We start from the raw sequence: 21,216 nt of genomic DNA on the forward strand, positions 1-21,216 counted from the left end.
CACTGTTACAAAATTTCGCTGAAAAACATGCGTTTGTGATGGAAATCTCGATACCTTTTGAAGTGTTTTTCTTGGAGAAAATCTCCATAAAATGTGAACAAAAATGACGAGTATTATTTTTAGAGCTGTAATTTCAATGCATTGCGTACATAATTGTATAATTTATTCGTTTTTATTTCCGATCAGCTTCTATTTAGATTTCGTTTTCGATGATTCGAGGTGTAAATGCACGAACATGATTGCAGCTGCTACTCTGGATTGTAAATCTACCATGTTCAAGTCGTGACTCCATTCTACTCTGCCCCATCGTTCAGTCTGCAAAATAACACAGCGCTATACAGTCAATCGTCGATTCATTCCAAATACTCGATAAAATAAATCATACTTGAAATTCTTCTTCTAATCTAGATAGTTGAACTGCTGTTTCTACGCTGATTTTACGATCGATGCAGCATAACGTTAGTATTAGAGATTTCAGACTTTCAACCGCGAATGCGATACCTACCAAAACATATCAACATGAGAAACGAGACCGATGAAAATGCAAAAGAGAGGACTAAAATTGATACCTTGTAAACATGGAAAACTATAAGAAGATAAATGACGACCCAATGATTGTTTGATTTCATCGTCTACAGAAGTACACGAGATATCTCTAATAGGTTGAATATTAACATTGTAACGTTGATTGAACCAATCAATAATAGGTTCCCATTGTTCAACTTGACGTTTATGTAATTCATTTTCTTCCTGAAACAAAAAATACAACGTCACATCACATCGATTCAAATTTTCAACATTTCAGTTTCCATCGCAATATAAAACGTACTTCTGAATGATATATAATAGCATCTGTATCGAGAAAACTCAACAACTTGGGAACGAGTTCTTCTTTAGTTAAATGACACGGATTATCGATAACTGTGTTACATAAAGCTGTCTGAAAATGCATTCGGAACATAACCATCATCGCAGGTCAAGAAAAATCAGTAAAGAGATTAGCTGAATTTATATCGTTTACCAAATGCATAGCACTTCTATTAATGACATCTTTTTGAGAATCCCATTCTGCGGCTACAGCTAATGCTAAAGGTTCATTATTGATTTTAAACACACTCCCCGAAGGTGTTTTTAGCTTTCTTTGATCTAGTGTGATTTCATATACGTTGTCTTCATTGCATAATACGTTCGCTTTGCGGTAGAATCGTTTCGGAAGAGCTGTCAACAGAAGCTTGAATGTAATGGAATTCATTATGCTAAGCTGAATGGATAGAATAAAATACCTGGGTAGAATCGGCGACTTGTAAGATTAGGTGTTCGATTTGGCCCTTTGAGAAGAGATGATGCTGTTTTACAACAAAATGAACTCAGAGTTCTCATCATATCGGGTGTATTGTTGAATAAGGAGTGAGATGGATTTAAAATAGTTCTTGATTCATGTAAATTGTTGCAAATACCTCGATTTAAATCTGTTTTAATAGGATTTTTATTTCATTTTCAATTTTTTATTTTAACCTTTTCTTATCAGCTGTTTCATTTTATTGATTTTATTGATAAAAAGTTGAACGTGCTAAACAAGGTAGCCACGTCAACTTGTTTTTAATTTTTATTCCCTGAAAAAAAATTAATTCATTTCAGAAATCTCATCAATTTCAACAAATGAAGCTTGAAAACTGCAATTATTCGTACAATAATGAATTAAATCATAATTTCAAATCATAGAATGCTTATTTGAATTTAAAAAATGAAAAATAATAATAATAGGAATTATTCAAAATCTGGAAACGAATTTCCTAGTTCGTTATTATGGTAACACTGCTCCAGTTTTCACTTTCTTTCACCCTTCCGGCCCCCTGTATGGACAAGTTTCTGAAGTTTCATTGACGCATGTCGTTTTTGACGTCGTTTATTGGCTAAATTCTCTAGGAAATCTTCCATCAGCGAATCAAATTCCAGAATTTCGTTTATTTTTACCAAATGAAAATCAATCTATTATTCTGCGTAAATGATATGAGAATATTTTAATTTTTTTTTTAGTTTAGTTGATAGTGAAAGTTATGTAACTTGTGAATTCGCGTTTGAAATATTTTGCTGGTTAAAGTGAACTTTTGGAAGTGATTTTCGTGTCACTAATTGTTCAGTTTTCGTTTTCGTAAAGTTATGTGAAAGTTCGAGTTTTATGGAGGTTATCCTCCGAAAATATGGAAAAAAGTTCGAGCTGTGTGATTCGAGTTAAGAGTAAATATGCCAATCAGTTTCTATCGCTGGTCAACGTTGATAAACTGCTGTCTTCGGTGAAATTCCATAGAATAGAAGATCCCCATCTGCAGGATCATCAGGATGAGAATATTTGCTTCTGGATTCAGTTCAACGATGATAAGCCAATTTGCAGTGTTTCTGAGTTACAAGTGAGTGTAGTTTTACACTTGTTGAAGTTATGTAATATTGTTTTCATCTTTGCACAGCTGTTTCAATATCCCAGATTGATTCTGATCGTGTATCCTTATTAGACAGTGATGATCTTGCACTGGAAACTTACTCTGTAGGTGGACGATGAGAGATGAAATTACGATTAATTGCTTTTCTCGTACCCATTGATATCACTGATGAAATGTATTGTATAATGTACGAATTACGTAAAGATCGTAAAACGTCGAAGTAATGAGGTCCCATTCGAATTTCGAACCATTGGCTATCGATTATTTCGCTCCATATCGTTTCAGTCTTGCTCTTGGGTAATTCTAGTCACCAGTTTGCTTTTACTTCATTAAAAGTAAAAAAATACCATTTGTATTTGACTCGATGGAACTCAGAGGAACGAAAAATTGAACTCGAATGAACAAAAACCATCGTTATAACTCGAATTACGTCGAAGAGTGGAAAAATGCTGCTATTTTAACTCCAGATGTTCATTCGTCATTGTCCGAACTATCATTTTTTAGCCCTACATCGATCAAATTCGACTTTCGATCAATTTTCGAATTCAATTCAACTCTCAGCTTCGATGATTGGTTCGACGAAAGAGACTTGAGTTGAAATCTGCGAAGATAATTTCGGTTCTGAAGCCAAAATAACAACGAATCATCTGTTGAATAACTTGAATTTCAATTTAAAAAAGTGTTCGATAAGAAGAACACCAAAATGTTGACCTTTTGGCCTTTTATAATCTTCCATGTAAGTTAGCTACCCTTTCAAGCTCTATGTAGCTCACAGGAAACTAAAATTATAAAAGTTCATTGAAAGTTCTGATTTCTGGTTTCAGCTGAAATTGTAAACTTTTTGCTTTTTGAAAAACTTCTTACAATTCAAAGGTTTTTGCTTCTTTTCAAAAATCATCCGCAAGCAACCCATTTTTTTGCCAGAAATTGCCAAAAACTGCAAAAAGGATTCTTTTTTTGCCAATAATGGTTTGTTTCTTTTTGCAAAAAATTTCAGTTTTTTTTTTTCAAAAATTGTCCAAAAGTTTTGCGTTTTGCCAAAAATTTTCAGTTTCTATTGATTTTTTTTTACCTTGAATTGTCGAAAAGAACAAAGAAGTGTGGTTCTTTTACTTTAAAAAATGCCAAAAAGTCTCACTTTTTGAAAAAAAGAGATGGCAGGAAATCTAATATTTTCTTTGATTTGCTGATATTGTCAAAGTTTTGCTTTTTGCCAAAAATTGTGAAAACTTCTCCTTTTTCAACATAAATTCTACAAATTGTAGTTTTTTTTCCAAAAAAATGCCACAAAGTCTCACTTTTTTTTCAAAAATTGTACATTAGTCTCGCTTTTTTGCCTGAAATTGCCAAATGGTTCCAATTTTTTCCCCGACGTTTTTCACCTCCCCCCCCCCTCAACAGAGTCAAAATTTCAAGCGCTCAAGTGCATTTTTCGATTTTTGAAAATCAAGCTAGGGTATGAGAAAAACCAAATTGATCTAGAAAGCTGAAATTTGAGATATACCCTATTTCATACCTACCAAATTGATTGAAAATGGTTTCAAACAGTTGAGCAGTTCTGAAGCCTCCAGTAAATTTCTGAAACTTGAAGTTTCTCAAAATTTCATCAAATGGAGTTGAAAATCCGAAATTTACGCTATTGAGTCGATTGCTGGTGAGTCAAGTTATTTTGGAGCCTCCAGCCACTTTTTGAAAATTCTTGGAGCCTCCAATAGATTTTTGAAACTTGTTCAATAAGCTATGAAGTCGACTGCTGGCCGATTTCCAGTCATTTCGGAGCCTCCAGAAACTTTTTGAAAAATACCGGAGCCTCTAGCAGATTTTTCAATGCTCGAATTTCCATGAAATTTTAACAAATATAGCGCCGGAAATACAAGATTGACTCCAAACTCCGATTTCAACACGCCATGCGCGATCAAGTCGACGGCTCGTGAGTTTGAGTGATTTTGAAGTTTCCAGCGACTTTTTGAAAATTCTTGAATTCTCCAGCAACTTTTTGAAAATTCATAGAGCCTCCAGTAAATTTTTGAAACTTGAAATTTGGAGTTAGAAAGCCTAAATGTGGGATATACTGTATTTTCGTCCTGGGAAATCGATTGGATACGGTTTCAAAACGTTTTGAGCAGTTCTGGAGCCTCCAGGAGAATTTTGAAACTTGAAATTCCCACAAAGTTTTATCAAATGAAGTTGGAAATCCGAAATTTAGGCTGCATGCCTACTTAGACACGCTATTAAGTCAACTGCTTGCGGGTTCAATTCATTTTGGAGCCTCCAGAGACTTTTTGAAAATTCCTAAAATCTCCAGAAAATTTTCTAACTTAAAATGTCCACAAAATTTCATCAAAATGCAGGTGGAGAGTCGAAATTTATTTTGTATACTAGTATCAATACGCTATAAAGTCGACTGCAGGTAGATTTCAAGTCGTTCTGGAGCCTCCAGCAAATTTTTGGAAATTACTGGACCCTCCAGCAGATTTTTCAGTGCTCGAAATTTCAATAAAATTTTACTAAACAGAGCCGAAAACCCTAAATTCACTCTACACTGCAATTTCGACACGCTATCAAGTCGACTGTAGGTGAGTTTGAGTGATTCTGGAGCCTCCGGCAACGTTTTGAAAATTTCTAAAGCCTCCAGAATGAGAAAAAAAATCAAAATTTAACCAAATTGATCCAGAAAGCTGAAATTTGGGAGATATGTATCCTATTTTCTACCTGTCCAATTGATAGGAGCGGTTTCAAATCATTTTGAGCAGTTCTGGAGTCTCCAGTAGATTTTTGAAACTTGAAATTTCCCCAAAATTTCATCAAAAATGCAGTTGAAAAGCCGAATTTATTTTGTAAACTAGTATCAATACGCTATAAAGTTGACTGCAGGTAGATTTCAAGTCGTTCTGGAGCCTCCAGCAAATTTTTGGAAATTACTGGAGCCTCCAGCAGATTTTTCAATGCTCAAAATTTCAATAAAATTTTACTAAACACAGCTGAAACCCCCAATTCACTCTGCACTCCAATTTCGACACGCTATCAAGTCGACTGTAGGCGAGTTCGAGTGATTTTGGAGCCTCCAGCAACGTTTTGAAAATTCCTAAAGCCTCCCAGAATGTGAAAAAAAATTAAAATTTTACCGAATTGACCTAGAAAGCTGAAATTTGGGATATACTTACCCTATTTTCTACTTTAAATTGATCGAATGCGGTTTCAAATCATTTTGAGCAGTTCTGGAGCCTCCAATAGATTTTTGAAACTTGAAATTTCCACAAAATTTCATCAAATGCGGTTGGAAAGCCGAAATTCATTCCGTAAAATAATTTCAATATGCTATGAAGTGTACTGCAGGTAGATTTCAAGTCGTTCTGGAGCCTCCAGTGACTTCTTGACAAATTACTGGAGCCTCCAGCAGATTTTTGAAACTTAAAATTTCTACAAAATTCAACAAATTGAGTTGGAAAGCCAAAATTTACTCTGTACAGCTCGTGCTAAAACTAATTCGGACAGATTTAAAGCCACTGGAGGCTCCAAAATGGATTGAACTGCCAGCAGTCGACTTCACAGCCGGTTACAATGAGTTTACAGAATGAATTTCGGCTTTACAACTGCATTTGATGAAATTTTGTGGAAATTTCAAGTTTCAAAAATCTGCTGGAGGCTGTAGGAATTTTCAAAACGTCGCTGGAGGCTCCAAATTTACTTGAATCCACCTACAGTCGACTTAATAGCTTTTCAAAATTTGAATGCAGAGTGAATTTAGGGTTTTCAGCTCTGTTTGGTAAAATTTTATTGAAATTTCGAGCATTGAAAAATCTGCTGGAGGCTCCAGTAATTTCCAAAAAGTTACTGGACGCTCCAGAACGATTTGAAATCCACCTGCAGTCGACTTCATAGCCTATTAAAATGAAATTTTGTGGAAAATTCAAGTTTCAAAAATCTACTGAAGGCTCCAGAACTGGTCAAAACGGTTTGAAACTGTTTCCAATCAGTTTGGCAAATTGAAAATACGCTAAATGCCAAATTTCAGCTTTTTAGGTCAATTTGGTAAAATTTTGATTTTTTTTCTCATTTTTGACTCAACTTTGATTTTCAAAAAATCACCAAAAATCGAAAAATTCACTTGAGAACTTGAAATTTTGGCTGGTGATAAATTTTTGCATAGTTCGGAAACAAAAAAAAAATTGAAAAATACATCAGACATGCCAAAAATTAATGGAAATGGACTTTGAAGGTCTCAAAACGGATTTTACGAGTGATCCCATCCTCAACTTTGGAACCATAATGGGCTCTTTGGGTCTTATTTTTTCTTTCTTGTAAAAAAAATCAGGCATACATCAGGAAATACCCATCGTAATGAAAATGGAATTGGGACAACTCTTGCATAAAATTTGATGGAAATTATTTTTAGCTAGATTTTTACAGCTCCTAAATGTAGGTCCCAAAAAAGCAACAATTTTTGAGACTCGGTACCTCAACATTCGCTTAATATCCTCAATGATCGCAGAGAAGATCTCTTTGACGAAAATTTTCTACATAAAGTAGCCAAATTTCACTCATACTACCTGTAATTATGGGTATAAGTAGGAGTAGGTACCATTATATAACTTTTTTTTTCTACTTAGCACTTCTTAGGTACATACGTACTTTTCGAGCAAACAAGATTCTGCCTGCAATGTTTTTACGAATATCTCGAGGTCAAGGAGTCAAACGCTGTGTCAATATACATATACCATTATACCTAGGTACAGAGATACTAAATAGCCGAGTATGTACCTCTACCTATATATTGTAGGTATACACTATAACGTTACATAACGCATAATTGGCACGTTATTTAGACTCGAATGACGACGTTTCATCGACATCGACACACACGATTTTGTACCAACTGCTAAAATCCGAATTAACGACATCCGGTCGTGACGACGATCTGCGATCAGGATCAGCGTATGTGTGGGGCGAAATTTACACAAGTTTATTGGCCTACCCGGATTTAGTGAGTGTTGTCGGTGCAGCAGATATGGTGACCTCGGTGGAGTTTGCGTTTGCGTTTTGCAGTTCTCCCAAGTCCCAATCTCGATGCCAGTATCAGGGCCATTGACGCGATTGGCCGATTGGCCGCGGAAGCTGTCAATACTGATATGGATACCAATAGCATGGTCTAGTCAATATTTACCTATCTATTATAATGTATGTATGTACGTACATTGTATAGGTATAAGGTACACGACGACGTACTCCTCGTATATAGAAAGAGAAACATTGCCCTAGGTAAATGACCATAGCAAAGCACGATTGATTAATTTTGACACATGAGACGCGATTCCGCCTTGTTTTCCTACCGATAATACATAATTGAAGCCGCTCCTCTGCTGATGGGCTAGGACTAGCACTGTACCTATGCATTCATTATGACTAGACGAGATAACCGTATTATATCGTGGTTTTGGAATACCTGCAGGGGGCAATTTTAACGAATGGGTACTCGAGACAGTACTGAAAAATTTTAGTTCAAGGTTCATTCATTTTTTTGGTAATTGAGAGATGGCATAATAAGGATTTTTGATTTCTACACCTGTAACGCTGTTTCTCGTCACGTGACGCTGACATTTGAATACTGGGAAAAATTCAGTCGACTTTCTGACACTCTATAAGAAAATTGGTCGACTTTTGAAAACTTGGAAAAAATATTATCGAGTTTCTGACATAATACATACCAGACTTTGAGGAAACTGGGAAAAAACCCAATCAATCAATGTGAGATTAATTCTGGTAATTTCTGGCAAATTACTGGTAATTTCTGGCAAATTACTGGTAATTTCTGGCAAATTACTGGTAATTTCTGGCAAATTACTGGTAATTTCTGGTAAATTACTGGTAATTTACTGGTAATTTCTGATAAATTACTGGTAATTTCTGATAAATTACTGGTAATTTCTGATAAATTACTGGTAATTTCTGATAAATTACTGGTAAATTACTGGTGATTTTTGGTAAATTACTGGTAATTTTTGATAAATTACTGGTAATTTTTGGTAAATTACTGGCAATTTTTGGTAAAGTACTGGTAATTTTTGGTAAATTACTGGTAATTTTTGGTAAAGTACTGGTAATTTCTGGTGAATGAATAGCGTATTCTATTCTAGTTTCTTGTAAATTTTCAATAATTTCTTGTAAATAACTGAAATGATTTTTGGTGAATTGAATTACATACTTATTGGTAATTTTGGACACATTACCTGTAATTTTTGGTAAATTACCGATAGTTCTTAGTAAATTACCTCTTAGTATGTAATTTCTGATGATACACCTGTGAAATTTTTGGTAAATTACCTATATAATTTCAAATTTTGAGTGAATTACCGTAATTTTTTGCCAAGTTGTCGTAAAATGTGTGGAAAATTAAATACTGTAACTTTTGGTAAATTACTCTAATTCTGTGAAATTTTTCAAAATTTTTTGTGAACTGAATACCGTACTTTTTGGTCAGTTTTTTGGTAAATTGCCGCAATGTTAGGTAAATTACTGCATTTTTTGGTAAATTATGATTTTTTTTGATGAATTACCTGTAGAATTTTTTAAAATTTTGGGCAAAATTGAAATTACAGTAATCTTTGGTAAATTACCTACCTGCGTAAAATATCTTGAACTTTCTGGCAATTACTGTGTAATATTTGGAAAATTACCGTAATTTCTAGTAAATTCGAGTAATTTTCAGTTATTTACTGTAATTTTCAGTAGGTAAATTACCGTAATTTTTAGCAAATTACTGTGATTTTTAGTAAATTACCGTAGTTTTTACATTAATATAATTTTTAGTAAATGACCGTAATTTTTTAATAAATTACAGTACTTTTACTACTTTTTAAAAAATTACCGTAATTTTAGTAAATTACCGTAATTTTGGTAAATTACCGTCATTTTGGTAAATTACTGTAATTTTGGTAAATTACCGTCATTTTGGTAAATTACTGTAATTTTGGTAAATTACCGTAATTTTGGTAAATTACCGTCATTTTGGTAAATTACCGTAATTTTGGTAAATTACCGTAATTTTTGGGTAAATTGCCATAGTTTTTGGTAAATTACCGTAATTTTTGGCAAATTACCGTAATTTTTGGCGAATTACCGTAATTTTCAATTAAGTCTTATAACCTGTAATGAAATTTTCCAAAATTTCTGGTAAATTACTGTAATTTTTATGGAATTACCGTAAATGAAGTACATACTTATTTGTAAAATGTCTCAAACTTTCTCGTCAATTACTGTAATTTCAGGTAAATTACCAGTAATTTTGAAATGGACACGAGGCCTTTCTAAAATTTGCGCGATGCCAACTTTTGAAAACTTGACCAAAAAAAACGAATTCAACTCTCTGACATTATGATTACTTCAAGTTGTGTTGAATTTAGAAGAAAATCAATCAACTTTTGGGAGGTTTACTTCTAAAAACTTTGAAAAAAAAAAGAATAAAAAATATTCTCGAATTTTAGACATTTTACCTTTTGAAAAACTTGCAAGAAAAACGAACAATTTGGGTTGAGTTCAACTTTTGGATGGGGGATCTGTTAAATTTCTGGCATTGTCTCGGAATTTTAAAAACTCGGATAAAATTTATGGATATTCTGGAAAAAAAACCCTCAACACTCTATCTAGGTACTAAAATTAAACATACCAATCAAACTTTCAAAACTGACTTTCTTTTTTCCTGAATTTTTCAAAAGGAATTCTAATTTTTGTCAACTTGAGTAAAAAACATAAATGCATGATTCAAAACTTTCCTTGCAGAGAAGACTTTACAGTTTACACCAATTTTTTTTTTTTACAAAATGTTGAACCAGTTTCACAAAATATTTCGTACTTTTATTACCCAGGAACAATTTTGGTAAGTTGCCGTAATTTTTGGGTAAATCTAAATTTAAATTGCCGTGATTTTCGGGTGTATTACCGTAATTCTTGGGTAAACTACCGTAATTTCTGGGTAAACTCTGATTTTTGGTAAATTACTGTAATTTTGTAATTTGTAGTAAATTATCATAATTTTTATAATGTGTGGTAAATTACCGTAATTTGTGGTAAATTACCATAATTTGGGGTAAATTACCGTAATTTGGGTAAATTACCGTAATTTGGGTAAATTACCATAATTTGGGTAAATTACTGTAATTTGGGTAAATTACCGTAATTTGGGTAAATTACCGTAATTTGGGTAAATTATCGTAATTTGTGGTAAATTATCGTAATTTGTGGTAAATTACCATAACTTGGGGTAAATTACCGTAATTTCTGGGTAAACTCTGATTTTTGGTAAATTACTGTAATTTTGTAATTTGTAGTAAATTATCATAATTTTTGTAATGTGTGGTAAATTACCGTAATTTGTGGTAAATTACCATAATTTGGGGTAAATTACCGTAATTTGTGGTTAATTACCGGTAATATGTAGTTGGTAAAAGTTTTCAGGTAAATTGCGGTAATTTTTGATAAGTTTCGGAGGATTTGATTTTTTTTGGTAAATTGCGGTCATTTTTGGCAATTTACTGTAATTTTTGGTCGAGTACGACAGTTTTTGGCTGTAAGGCGAGTTACATTTCCTCTAGGAGGCTTTGTTTAGAGAAATTTTGAATAAAGAATGTAAAATAATTAGGTACGTAATACATATAAACAATAGACATGCTCACCTTTATAGCGTAATTTTTTTCGAAATTTCAATATACATATGAGCCTTCCTAAACGTTTGAAAATTATGTCTGTAAATATTTCAAGGATTTGGGAAAGGTACCCTCTCCCGTCCTTCTTTGGTCATGCTTCCTACACTATACTGAAAACTATCGATACATATAATCACGAGGAATTGAAATTTCAGGAAATCTTCAACCAGGTACCCATAGTCTACCGGTGTGAATGTTCTTCGCATTCAATTCCGAATCTGGTATACACGAAATATGTATGTATTATGTATCTACCATGGATTTTTGTCAACAATAGGATGATTTTTTTTTCACTACCAAAGCGCCGTTTATTGGGCCATCTCCGGTTCATAGGAACGAGGTCGTGGTCGCGCGCTAACAGTGCATTTTATCATACGGATACGAATATATAGGTTTGTGTGCACCGGTATTCGTTTATATAGATAGTCTTTTTTTTTTTTTTTTTAAAGTTCGCGCTACCGCGAACTGGACGCAGCCACCAGCCGCCACCGCCATCATCATCATCAACGATGGCGCGAATTAAACTCGTGTACTATGGTTTGTTTACTCACTTCTCCATTAGTCGATACCCTTCGATCGATTTTCGACCCGAAATATAGCAAATTTTTAATTTATTCGGCCCCCGTTTTCTCCCTTCGCCATTCGCCTGTTCGGCTCCGCATCTGTCGAGTTGGCCAAGTTATGACGTCAAAGCCGAGTGTTTTTTTCCCTTACGTTTTGTCGACGTTTTTCATTTGCATTATTTCACTCTATATTGTACTTACGCGCGCAGCATTGATTCTTTGATATTTGCTGTACCTACATCATAGGTATAGGTTACATTTACGTCGTACGTACGTACGTACGTATGACTTTCCAAGATGAAAAATTTGTACTTATACAATTTAATAGAAATTGATTTACTTTTAAAGCATTTTGTAAGAGTATACACTAAGTACTTACTCGTTATTGGCACTTTGGCAGCTCGAAGTGCTCGAACGTAAGGTGATTTTGAATGGATGAAAAAACCGCTGGCAGTAGGCCATATCGATCGATGCGTTTCGTGATTCATCGAGTTTTTTTTTTTTCATCTTATGTAGAAGTGGTTTGAGGATTGGTAGGAGGTTTTGAAAGCCTGCGACAAGTCAAATTTCAGGTTTCGTGTATATTCCCTTTCCGTTCATTTTTTACGTGCTAACGTCTTTCACCTCGACAGAATGAGATATTTTTGTCCATGCTGGGAAATTTCGCGGAAAATTAATTCTATTTATGTTTGGATCTATGAATTTAAAACCAGTAAGTAACTGTTCCAACAGACGTTTTTTTTTTCAAGTCGAAAGTTATGGTTGTGAAATACGCTGCAGGTAGTCTGATAAATTTGGAGTCAATTATGACATCTGATGTACCTCTCCCGTTGGTCTCGTTTGCCCCCTAATCATCTACCGCTAAGTTTGCTTTCCAACAAAGAACTCGCACGAAATTTTTTGAAATGGATAAAGCTAGATCGAAAGAGCCAGCGAAAATTCATCACCAGCCAAAATTTCAAATGCTAAAGTGCATTTTTCGATTTCTTGATCTAGAAAGCTGAAATTTGAGATGTGCCGTACTTTGAACCGACCAAATCGATTGAAAACGGTTTCAAACTGTTTTGAGCAGTTCTGGAGCCTCCAGTAAATTTTTGAAACTTGAAATTTCCAAAAAAATTTCATCAAATGGAGCTATAAAGCCGAAATTTACTCTGCAAACTAACTTCAATACGCTATGAAGTAGACTGCAGGTGGATTTCAAGTCGTTTTGAATTTTTCAGCTACTTTTTGGACCTTTAAGGTCGATAAGATACCTGTTATTATTTTTGCCCATTGATTTCATACTTCACTGAAACTTAATCCGTTCTGGAGCCTCCAGCAGATTTTTAGGAACTTCTATTTTTCAAAAAATGCCATAAAATCTGTTGGAATTAACTTTTAGCACGTGCTGTGCGGAGTGAATTTTTGCTTTTCAATTCAATTTGTTGAAATTCTGTGAAAATTCCAATAAATGGAAAATTTACTGGAGGCTCCAAAAACTTTCAAAAAGTCGCTGGAGGCTCCTGAATGACTTAAACTCACCAGCATTCGACTTAATAACGTGTTTTAAGTCCGAGTGCTGTGTAAATTTCGGATTTCCAACTTGATTTGATGAAATTTTGTGGAAGTTTCAAATTTAAAACATTTCCTGGAGGCTCCAGGAATTTTCTAAAAGTCGCTGAAGGCTTTAAAATGACTTAAACTCGCCTGCAGTCGACTTTACAGCTTCCAACTTGATTTCATGTTTCAAAAATCTATATACTGGAGGCTCCAGGAATTTTTTGAAAATTCCTGGAGGTTTCAAAATGACTTGAACCCACCTGCAATCGACTTGATAGCGCGTTGAAATTGGAGTACAGAGTGAATTTTTAATTTCCAGCTCTGTTTGGTGGAATTCAAAAAATTTAATGGAAATTTTGAGCCACGAAAAATCTGCTGGAGGCTCCAAAAAGACTTGAAATCTACCCGCAGTCGACTTCATAGCGTATTGAAATTAGTTTACCGAATGAATTTCGGCTTTCCAAACGGATTTGATGAAATTTTGTGGAAATTGCAAAGTTCAAAAATTTTCTGGAAGCTCTAGAAATTTTCAAAAAGTCGCTGGAGGCTCCAAAATGAATTAATCCCACCAGAAGTCCACTTAATAATAATAACGTGTTCAAGTTGGAGTGCACTCTGGATTTCGGATTTCCAACTTCATTTGATAAAATTTTGAGGAAATTTCAAGTTTCAAAAATCTGCTGGAGGCTCCAGAACTGCTCAAAACGGGTTGAATCCGTTTCCAATCGATTTGCCAGCACGAAAATAGGATATATCCCAACTTTAGGCTTTCTAACCCCATATTTCAAGTTTCAAAAATTTACTGGAGGTTCTAAGAATTTTCAAAAAGTTGCTGGAGAATTCAAAAATTTTCAAACTCACCAGAAGTCGACTTAATATCGTGTTGAAGTTGAAGTGCAACGTGAATTTCTGATTTCCAACTCCATTTGATGAAATTTTGTAGAAATTTCAAGCTTCAAAAATCTGCTGGAGACTCCAGAACTGCTCAAAGCGGTTCGAAACCGTTTCCAATCGATTTAGCAGGTCGAAAATAGGGCATATCCCAAATTTAGGCTTTCCAACTCCATATTTCAAGTTTCAAAAATTTACTGGAGGCCCTAGGAATTTTCATAAAGTTGCCGGAGGCTCCAAAATGACTTAAACTCTCCAGCAGTCAACTGGATGGCGTGTTGAAATTGGAGTTTGGAGTCAATTTTGTATTTCCAGCGCTATATTTGTTGAAATTTTATGGAAATTTCGAGCATTGAGAAATCTGCTGGAGGCTCCAGTAATTTTCAAAAAGTTGCTGGAGGCTCCGAAATGACTCGTAATCTGCCAGCAGTCGACTTCATAGCTTATTGAACAAGTTTCAAAAATCTACTGGAGGCTCCAAGAATTTTCAAAAACTTGCTGGAGCCTCCAAAATAACTTAAACTCTCCAGCAGTCAACTGGATGGCGTGTTGAAATTGGAGTTTGGAGTCAATTTTATATTTCCAGCGCTATATTTGTTGAAATTTTATGGAAATTTCGAGCATTGAGAAATGTGCTTGAGGCTCCAGTAATTTTCAAAAAGTTGCTGGAGGCTCCAAAATAACTTAAACTCTCCAGCAGTCAACTGGATGGCGTCTTGAAATTGGAGTTTGGAGTCAATTTTGTATTTCCAGCGCTATATTTGTTGAAATTTTATGGGAATTTCGAGCACTGAGAAATCTGCTGGAGGCTCCAGTAATTTTCAAAAAGTTGCTGGAGGCTCCGAAATGACTCGTAATCTGCCAGCAGTCGACTTCATAGCTTATTGAACAAGTTTCAAAAATCTACTGGAGGCTACAAGAATTTTCAAGAAGTTGCTGGAGGCTCCAAAATAACTTTAATTTGCCAGTCGTCAGCAATCGACTCAATAGCGTGAATTTCGGATTCCCAACTCCATTAATTGATGAAATTTTGGGGAAATTTCAAGTTTCAAAAATCTGCTGGAGGGTCCAGAACTGCTCAATCGGTTTGAAACCGTTTCCAGTCAATTTGTCAGAACCAAAATAGGATACATATTCCAAATTTCAGCTTTCTGGGTCAATTTTGTAAAATTTTGATTTTTTTTCCTCATTTTTGGCCTAATTTAATTTTCAAAAATTCATCAAAAATCCAAAAATGAACTTTAGCGCTGGAAATTTTGGCTTGTGATACATTTTCCCATGCTTTTTTGATCTAGTTTTGTCCAGTTCTAAAAGTTTCGTCCGAATCCTGCGATTTCAGCTGACCTGTTAATCAAATTGGCTGTCATTTTGTTGGTATGGCCAAATTTTTTTGGCTCTAAAATGTTGCTTAGGATGTTCCCTTCAAGAAAAAAGTAGTTCCAGAGGATCGTCGGGGGGGAGGGGGTGCCATTATTCCTATTGTCATATGTCAGACCATTGAAGATCTACTACAAGCGTTGCCAAAGACATTCTTTTAGAACATGTTTAGCTTTTTGCAAGAAATTGAAAACGTCTTCGTTTCTTATCAATGATATCAATTCATCTGATTACATTCTCCTTCTCTTCCTTACCCTTGAAAGAATCATAACCACCATATCGAGACAACGAGTAACCACAACGCGGCGTTTCTGATCTAACAACTTATCCGCAAACATAATAAGAATATCGTCACTCATTCATAATCTCGCAAGCTGGATCTGCATTCAAGTTCGATATACTCGAATGAACGTATTTAGTGCTTCACCACGAACTGCTCATCCATGATAGCAAACTGACTCATTGTCAGCTTATATGTTAGCATAGCATACTTGGAACTGGAGAAGTAAGACGTAAACAGCACATGGTACAATAACTCCAAATGTACTCACTGCATCTGAATCATACCGAGCAACTCCTCAGAAGCTTTTCCGCAAACATTGCTCTACCCTATAAGTGCGAATCTATCGTAGAAAAGTCTCTGGACGAATGACGATGGCGGATGGCCCCTGGTGTACTCAATAGATGAACTGGAGAATCCCAAGAATACAATATCGTACGATGTGGACTCTCATACTACATTTATATACATAGATATTATGATACGTAGTTTGCCAGTGAGAAGCAATCAAGAGTAACTCGCCGCGCCGTCTCATAGTTTATGGCCTGGCTGGCGAATTTCTACTTATAGGAGGTGCTCATGTATCTTATGCATTGTCAAGGGCAATCCCCGTGACGTCTGGAAACCCGTTATGTGTTCGGTAAGATGTGCTATGCTGCCGATGCGGTGACGGTGAGGAGAGTATTGAGCGTTTTACTAGTACGTTTATGCGGTTTCTCTCCTAATTCACGATCGCATCGCATAGCGTCTTCTATTCGTCCATCAATGGATGACAACTCGCAGTCACACACACATTGACAGTGGCATGGCAGCGGCGGAAATGGAAACTCGAATGCGGAAATGTCCAAGGTGCGAGCCCACGCGCGGCCACAAATTTCACGCTAACTAGGTGAGAGTATATCTGCGTTATCAGTAGGTATTACCTCGCAATATCCGTGTAAAGCTCTTTCATAGATCATCGATCCAGATCCAGGATGTGAGAGGATCGTACGAGTAGGTACATGTGAGATGTCTGAGGCGGACGATTTTTCAGTATGAAGTAATCGTGTGTGGAGTGATGAATTTTTTTTGTTGATCTGGGACTGGTTTGTGGAAGATTCCTTCAAAATTGACGGTTCTGTAGTTGATTTAATCGAAATTTGAACCTCGAAATCAAGATGTTATCAAGAAAATCCTCCTCTTTGAGACTTCGAAGTTTGAAAGAAATTACAATTGACATGAAAATGATTCAGAATTGAGAACAAATTGATGAATTGCCAAAAAAAATTCAAAAATAGTTGAAAATGGCAAAAATTGGTGAAATATTTAGAACAATTTTGTAAAAGGAAGCGAAAATGTGAGAAAAATTACCTGAAATTGTCAAAGAAAGAAGGTAAAATCAACTTATAAAATTGTTGAAAAATGACACAATTTTCAAATTCATTATTGACCACTGAAGATGAATTCGTTCGCGAACGATTTCAGCATAGAAGAAAAATCGATCGCGAATGAACGAATGATCAGTAATAAATCAGACATTACAAATCTATTCGCTTGAGAACGATTTGCTTAGAAACGACGAATCATTCGAGAACGACTGAATCATTTGGAAATCAAATCAGATAATACACAACAAAACAAAACAAAACATTTTTCAATTTGTCAGTAAAAATTGTGAACGATTCGTTGGCGAACGAATGAACGATTTTTGCCATCTGAGCGAATTGTTCGCGAACGAATGAATTGCTGAAAATCACTAAATCAGATTAGGTTAGCCAAAATGACTGTATTTGATAGGTTCAGTCTTGTCATGAAAAACTCAACTGGTTTCGTTCGCGAACGATTTGCTCAAAATCGATAAAGCATTCGAAAACAATTTGATCTCCCCTGAATGAAATCCTTTGAAAGAGGACGTCTCAAAATTTGATCATTTTTAAATCCATCAATAAAACAGTAAAACTCTACATCTCAAATCTGTCAACGAAAAGTGGAGTTTCGTTCGCGAACGATTCGCTTAGAAACCATGAATCATTCGAGAACGACTAAATCACTTGTAGAGAATGAATAAGATAATGAGAATAATTGAAAATCAAAACAAAGAATTATTTATTATTAATCTATTGATGAAAATTTTGAATGATTCGTTCGCGAACGATCTACTTCGAGCAAAAAATCGTCTTGCGAATGAATCACTAAAAAATTGAATTCGGTGTAGATGAAATGACCGAAGTTGAGTAACTTGACGATTTTAATCCCAGAACTAAAACCTAGATTCAATTCGTTCGCGAACGATTTGTTAAGAATCGATGAATCGTTCGAAAACGACCGAATCACTACCAAAATCGAATGCAGTAGAAGAGGCCGAGGCTAAATTTGACTTATTTGAATTCATCAATAAGAATCGAAGATGGTTCGTTCGCGAACGATTTGATCATTCGCGAATGATTGAATCTCGAATAAATTAAGTCACATGAAAGATTGTGTCTTGAGATTTGAATTTTGATGATACAAACCTATTTCATATTTGTATCTATCAATAAGAATTAGTGTTGATTCGTTTGCAAACGATTCGCTCGGAAACGACAAATCATTCGAGAACGACCGAAGAACTGAATCATTTGAAAATCGAATCATACACGACAATACAAAGTGAAACGTTCTTTAATCCAACAATGAAAATTATGAATGATTCGTTCGCGAACGATTGGCTTAGAGGGGAAGAATCGTTCGCGAACGAATGAATCACTAAAAACTCAAATTGGATAAATAGATGTAAATGATGTAAACAAACTTGGGCAGCTTTAACCCTCATAATCAAAAATTAGATTCGATTCGTTCGCGAACGATTTGTTCAGAATAGACAAATCCTTTGAGAACGACTTAATCACTTGAAAATCGAATCATACACGATAATACAAAGTGAAACGTTCTTTAATCCAACAATGAAAATTATGAATGATTCGTTCGCGAACGATTGGCTTAGAGGGGAAGAATCGTTCGCGAACGAATGAATCACTAAAAACTCAAATTGGATAAATAGATATAAATGATGTTAACAACTTGGGCAATTTCAATCCTCATACTCAAAAGTTGGATTCAATTCGTTCGCGAACGATTTGTTCAGAATAGACGAATCGTTCGAGAACGACTGAATCACTTGAAAATCCAATCTTACACCACCACAAGACAAAGTGAAACGTTGTTTAATCCACCAATGAAAATGATGAATGATTCGTTCGCGAACGATTAGCTTAGAGAGGAAGAATCGTTCGCGAACGAATGAATCACTGAAAACTCAAATTGGATAAATAGATATAAATGTTGTAAACAACTTGGGCAATTTTAATCCTCATAATCAAAAATTGGATTCAATTCGTTCGCGAACGATTTGTCCAGAATCGACGAATCGTTTGAGAACGACTGAATCACTTGAAAATCAAATCCGACAAGACAAGACAAAGCTAAACGTTTTTTAATCCATCAATGAAAATTATGAATGATTCGCTTGCGAACGATCAACGGGGGGGGGGGGGGGGGGGCGGCGGGGAGGAGAGAATCGTTCCCGAACGATTGAATCACTAAAACCTCAACTTGGAAAAATAAATGTAAATAACATGAACAAACTTGGACAGTTCTAATCCACATAATCAAAAATTGGGTTCAATTCGTTCGCGAACGATTTGATCAGAATCGACGAATCGTTCGAGAACGACTGAATCCTTTGAAAATCAAATCTGACACGACAAAACAAAATAAAACGTTATTTAAAGTTTAATCTATCCATGAAAATTATGAATGATTCGTTCGCGAACGATTAGCTTACAGGAGAAGAATCGTTCGCGAACGAATGAATCACTGAAAACTCAAATTGGATACGAATGACATGAACAAACGTTGGCAGTTTTAATCCTCGTAATTAAAAATTTGATTCAATTCGTTCGCGAACGATTTGTTCAGAATCGACGAATCGTTCGAGAACGACTGAATCACTTGAAAATCAAATCTGACACGACAAGACAAAATAAAACGTTCTTTAAAGTTTAATCTATTCATGAAAATATAAATGATTCGTTCGCGAACGATTAGCTTACAGGAGAAGAATCGTTCGCAATTGAATGATCACTGAAAACTCAAATTGGATATAAATGACATGAACAAACGCTGACAGTTTTAATCCTCGTAAATGAAAATTTGATTCAATTCGTTCGCGAACGATTTGTTCAGAATCGACGAATCGTTCGAGAACGACTGAATCACTTGAAAATCAAATCTGACACGACAATACAAAATAAAACGTTTTTTAAAGTTTAATCTATCCATGAAAATTATGAATGATTCGTTCGCGAACGATTAGCTTTCAGAAGAAGAATCGTTCGCGAACGAATGAATCACTGAAAACTCAAATTGGATATGAATGACATGAACAAACGTTGACAGTTTTAATACTCATAATCAGAAATTTGATTCAATTCGTTCGCGAACGATTCGTTCGGAATCGACGAATCGTTCGAGAACGACTAAATCACTTGAAAATCAAATCTGACACGACGAGACAAAATGAAACGTTCTTTAATCCACCCATGACAAATTATGAATGATTCGTTCGCGAACGATTAGCTTACAGGATAAGAATCGTTCACGAACGAATGAATCACTAGAAACTCAAATTGGATATAAATGACATAAACAAAATTTGACAGTTTTAATAATCCTCATAATCAAAAATTGACTTGAATTCGTTCGCGAACGATTTGTTCAGAATTGACGAATCATTCGAGAACGACTGAGTCACTAGGCATCAAAGCAAATCCATTGAAAAAATTGTGGCAAAATTGGACCTTTTCAAGTCCATTGGTTAAAAGAAAGATGATCAAATCGAATAGAGATACATTCAGAGGGGGGGGGGTAAAGTCTACCAAAAATTGATATTCAATTGGCATTTTGAGCAGTTTATTTCCAACGTGAAAAATCCAACAGAAACTGATTCAGAGCGATGGAAAAGTTTACAAAAGTATGATTTCCAACTTGAAATTTGAGAAGTCCATTTTTAAAATAGCAATATCGAATCCAATAGAAGCACTTCACTCTCCCAATTCGCCAACTTCCTCGGACTACGAGTTGAGTTGAGTACCACCAGCTATCACTCGGCGAAGGAGAGACTCTGATACGTCGACATTGACCATACCATGGTCCGTTGTAATCGCGCATGCAAGCTGACTCAACCGGAGCTGTGGTCTGATTTTCAGGGTAAATAAAACGCCGTTAACTCGACCTTTGCTCACCATCATCATCATCATCATCAGACGTAGACGCCGACGACGACGACGACGACGATAGCCACAGCAGCCCAGCCGCCTGCGCCATGCAATCCCAATCCATCGCGAGAATAGCGAACTCTCGTTCAATTGCGAAAGAGAAATCCGAAACGGTTTCTCATTTAATATGAC

At 35.3% G+C, this 21,216-nt stretch overlaps 2 protein-coding genes across 2 annotated transcripts in view; one reads left to right on the forward strand and one right to left on the reverse strand.

Moving 5' to 3' along the window:
- Positions 1–113: 113 nt before the first annotated feature.
- l(2)k14505 (ATP synthase mitochondrial F1 complex assembly factor 2 homolog l(2)k14505) lies at positions 114–1,548 on the reverse strand. Its single transcript, XM_065364185.1, has 6 exons — positions 1,284–1,548; positions 1,022–1,218; positions 830–940; positions 570–750; positions 386–501; positions 114–315 (listed from the first exon to the last, which is right to left on the reverse strand). Exons 1-6 carry the CDS (start codon positions 1,381–1,383, stop codon positions 190–192), a joined length of 831 nt encoding a protein of 276 aa, XP_065220257.1. The 5' UTR covers positions 1,384–1,548; the 3' UTR covers positions 114–189.
- A 455-nt stretch (positions 1,549–2,003) lies between these two features.
- Positions 2,004–21,216, forward strand: part of Regnase-1 (Regnase 1) — a 38,886-nt gene continuing 19,673 nt past the window's right edge. Inside the window, exon 1 of the mRNA XM_065364181.1 lies at positions 2,004–2,408. Within this exon, the coding sequence (XP_065220253.1) occupies positions 2,202–2,408 (207 nt within the window). The 5' untranslated portion in view covers positions 2,004–2,201. The remainder of the gene's footprint in view (positions 2,409–21,216) is intronic.

Source organism: Planococcus citri, chromosome 4 (genome assembly GCF_950023065.1).
Source record: "Planococcus citri chromosome 4, ihPlaCitr1.1, whole genome shotgun sequence".
NCBI classification, from domain to species: domain Eukaryota; kingdom Metazoa; phylum Arthropoda; class Insecta; order Hemiptera; family Pseudococcidae; genus Planococcus; species Planococcus citri.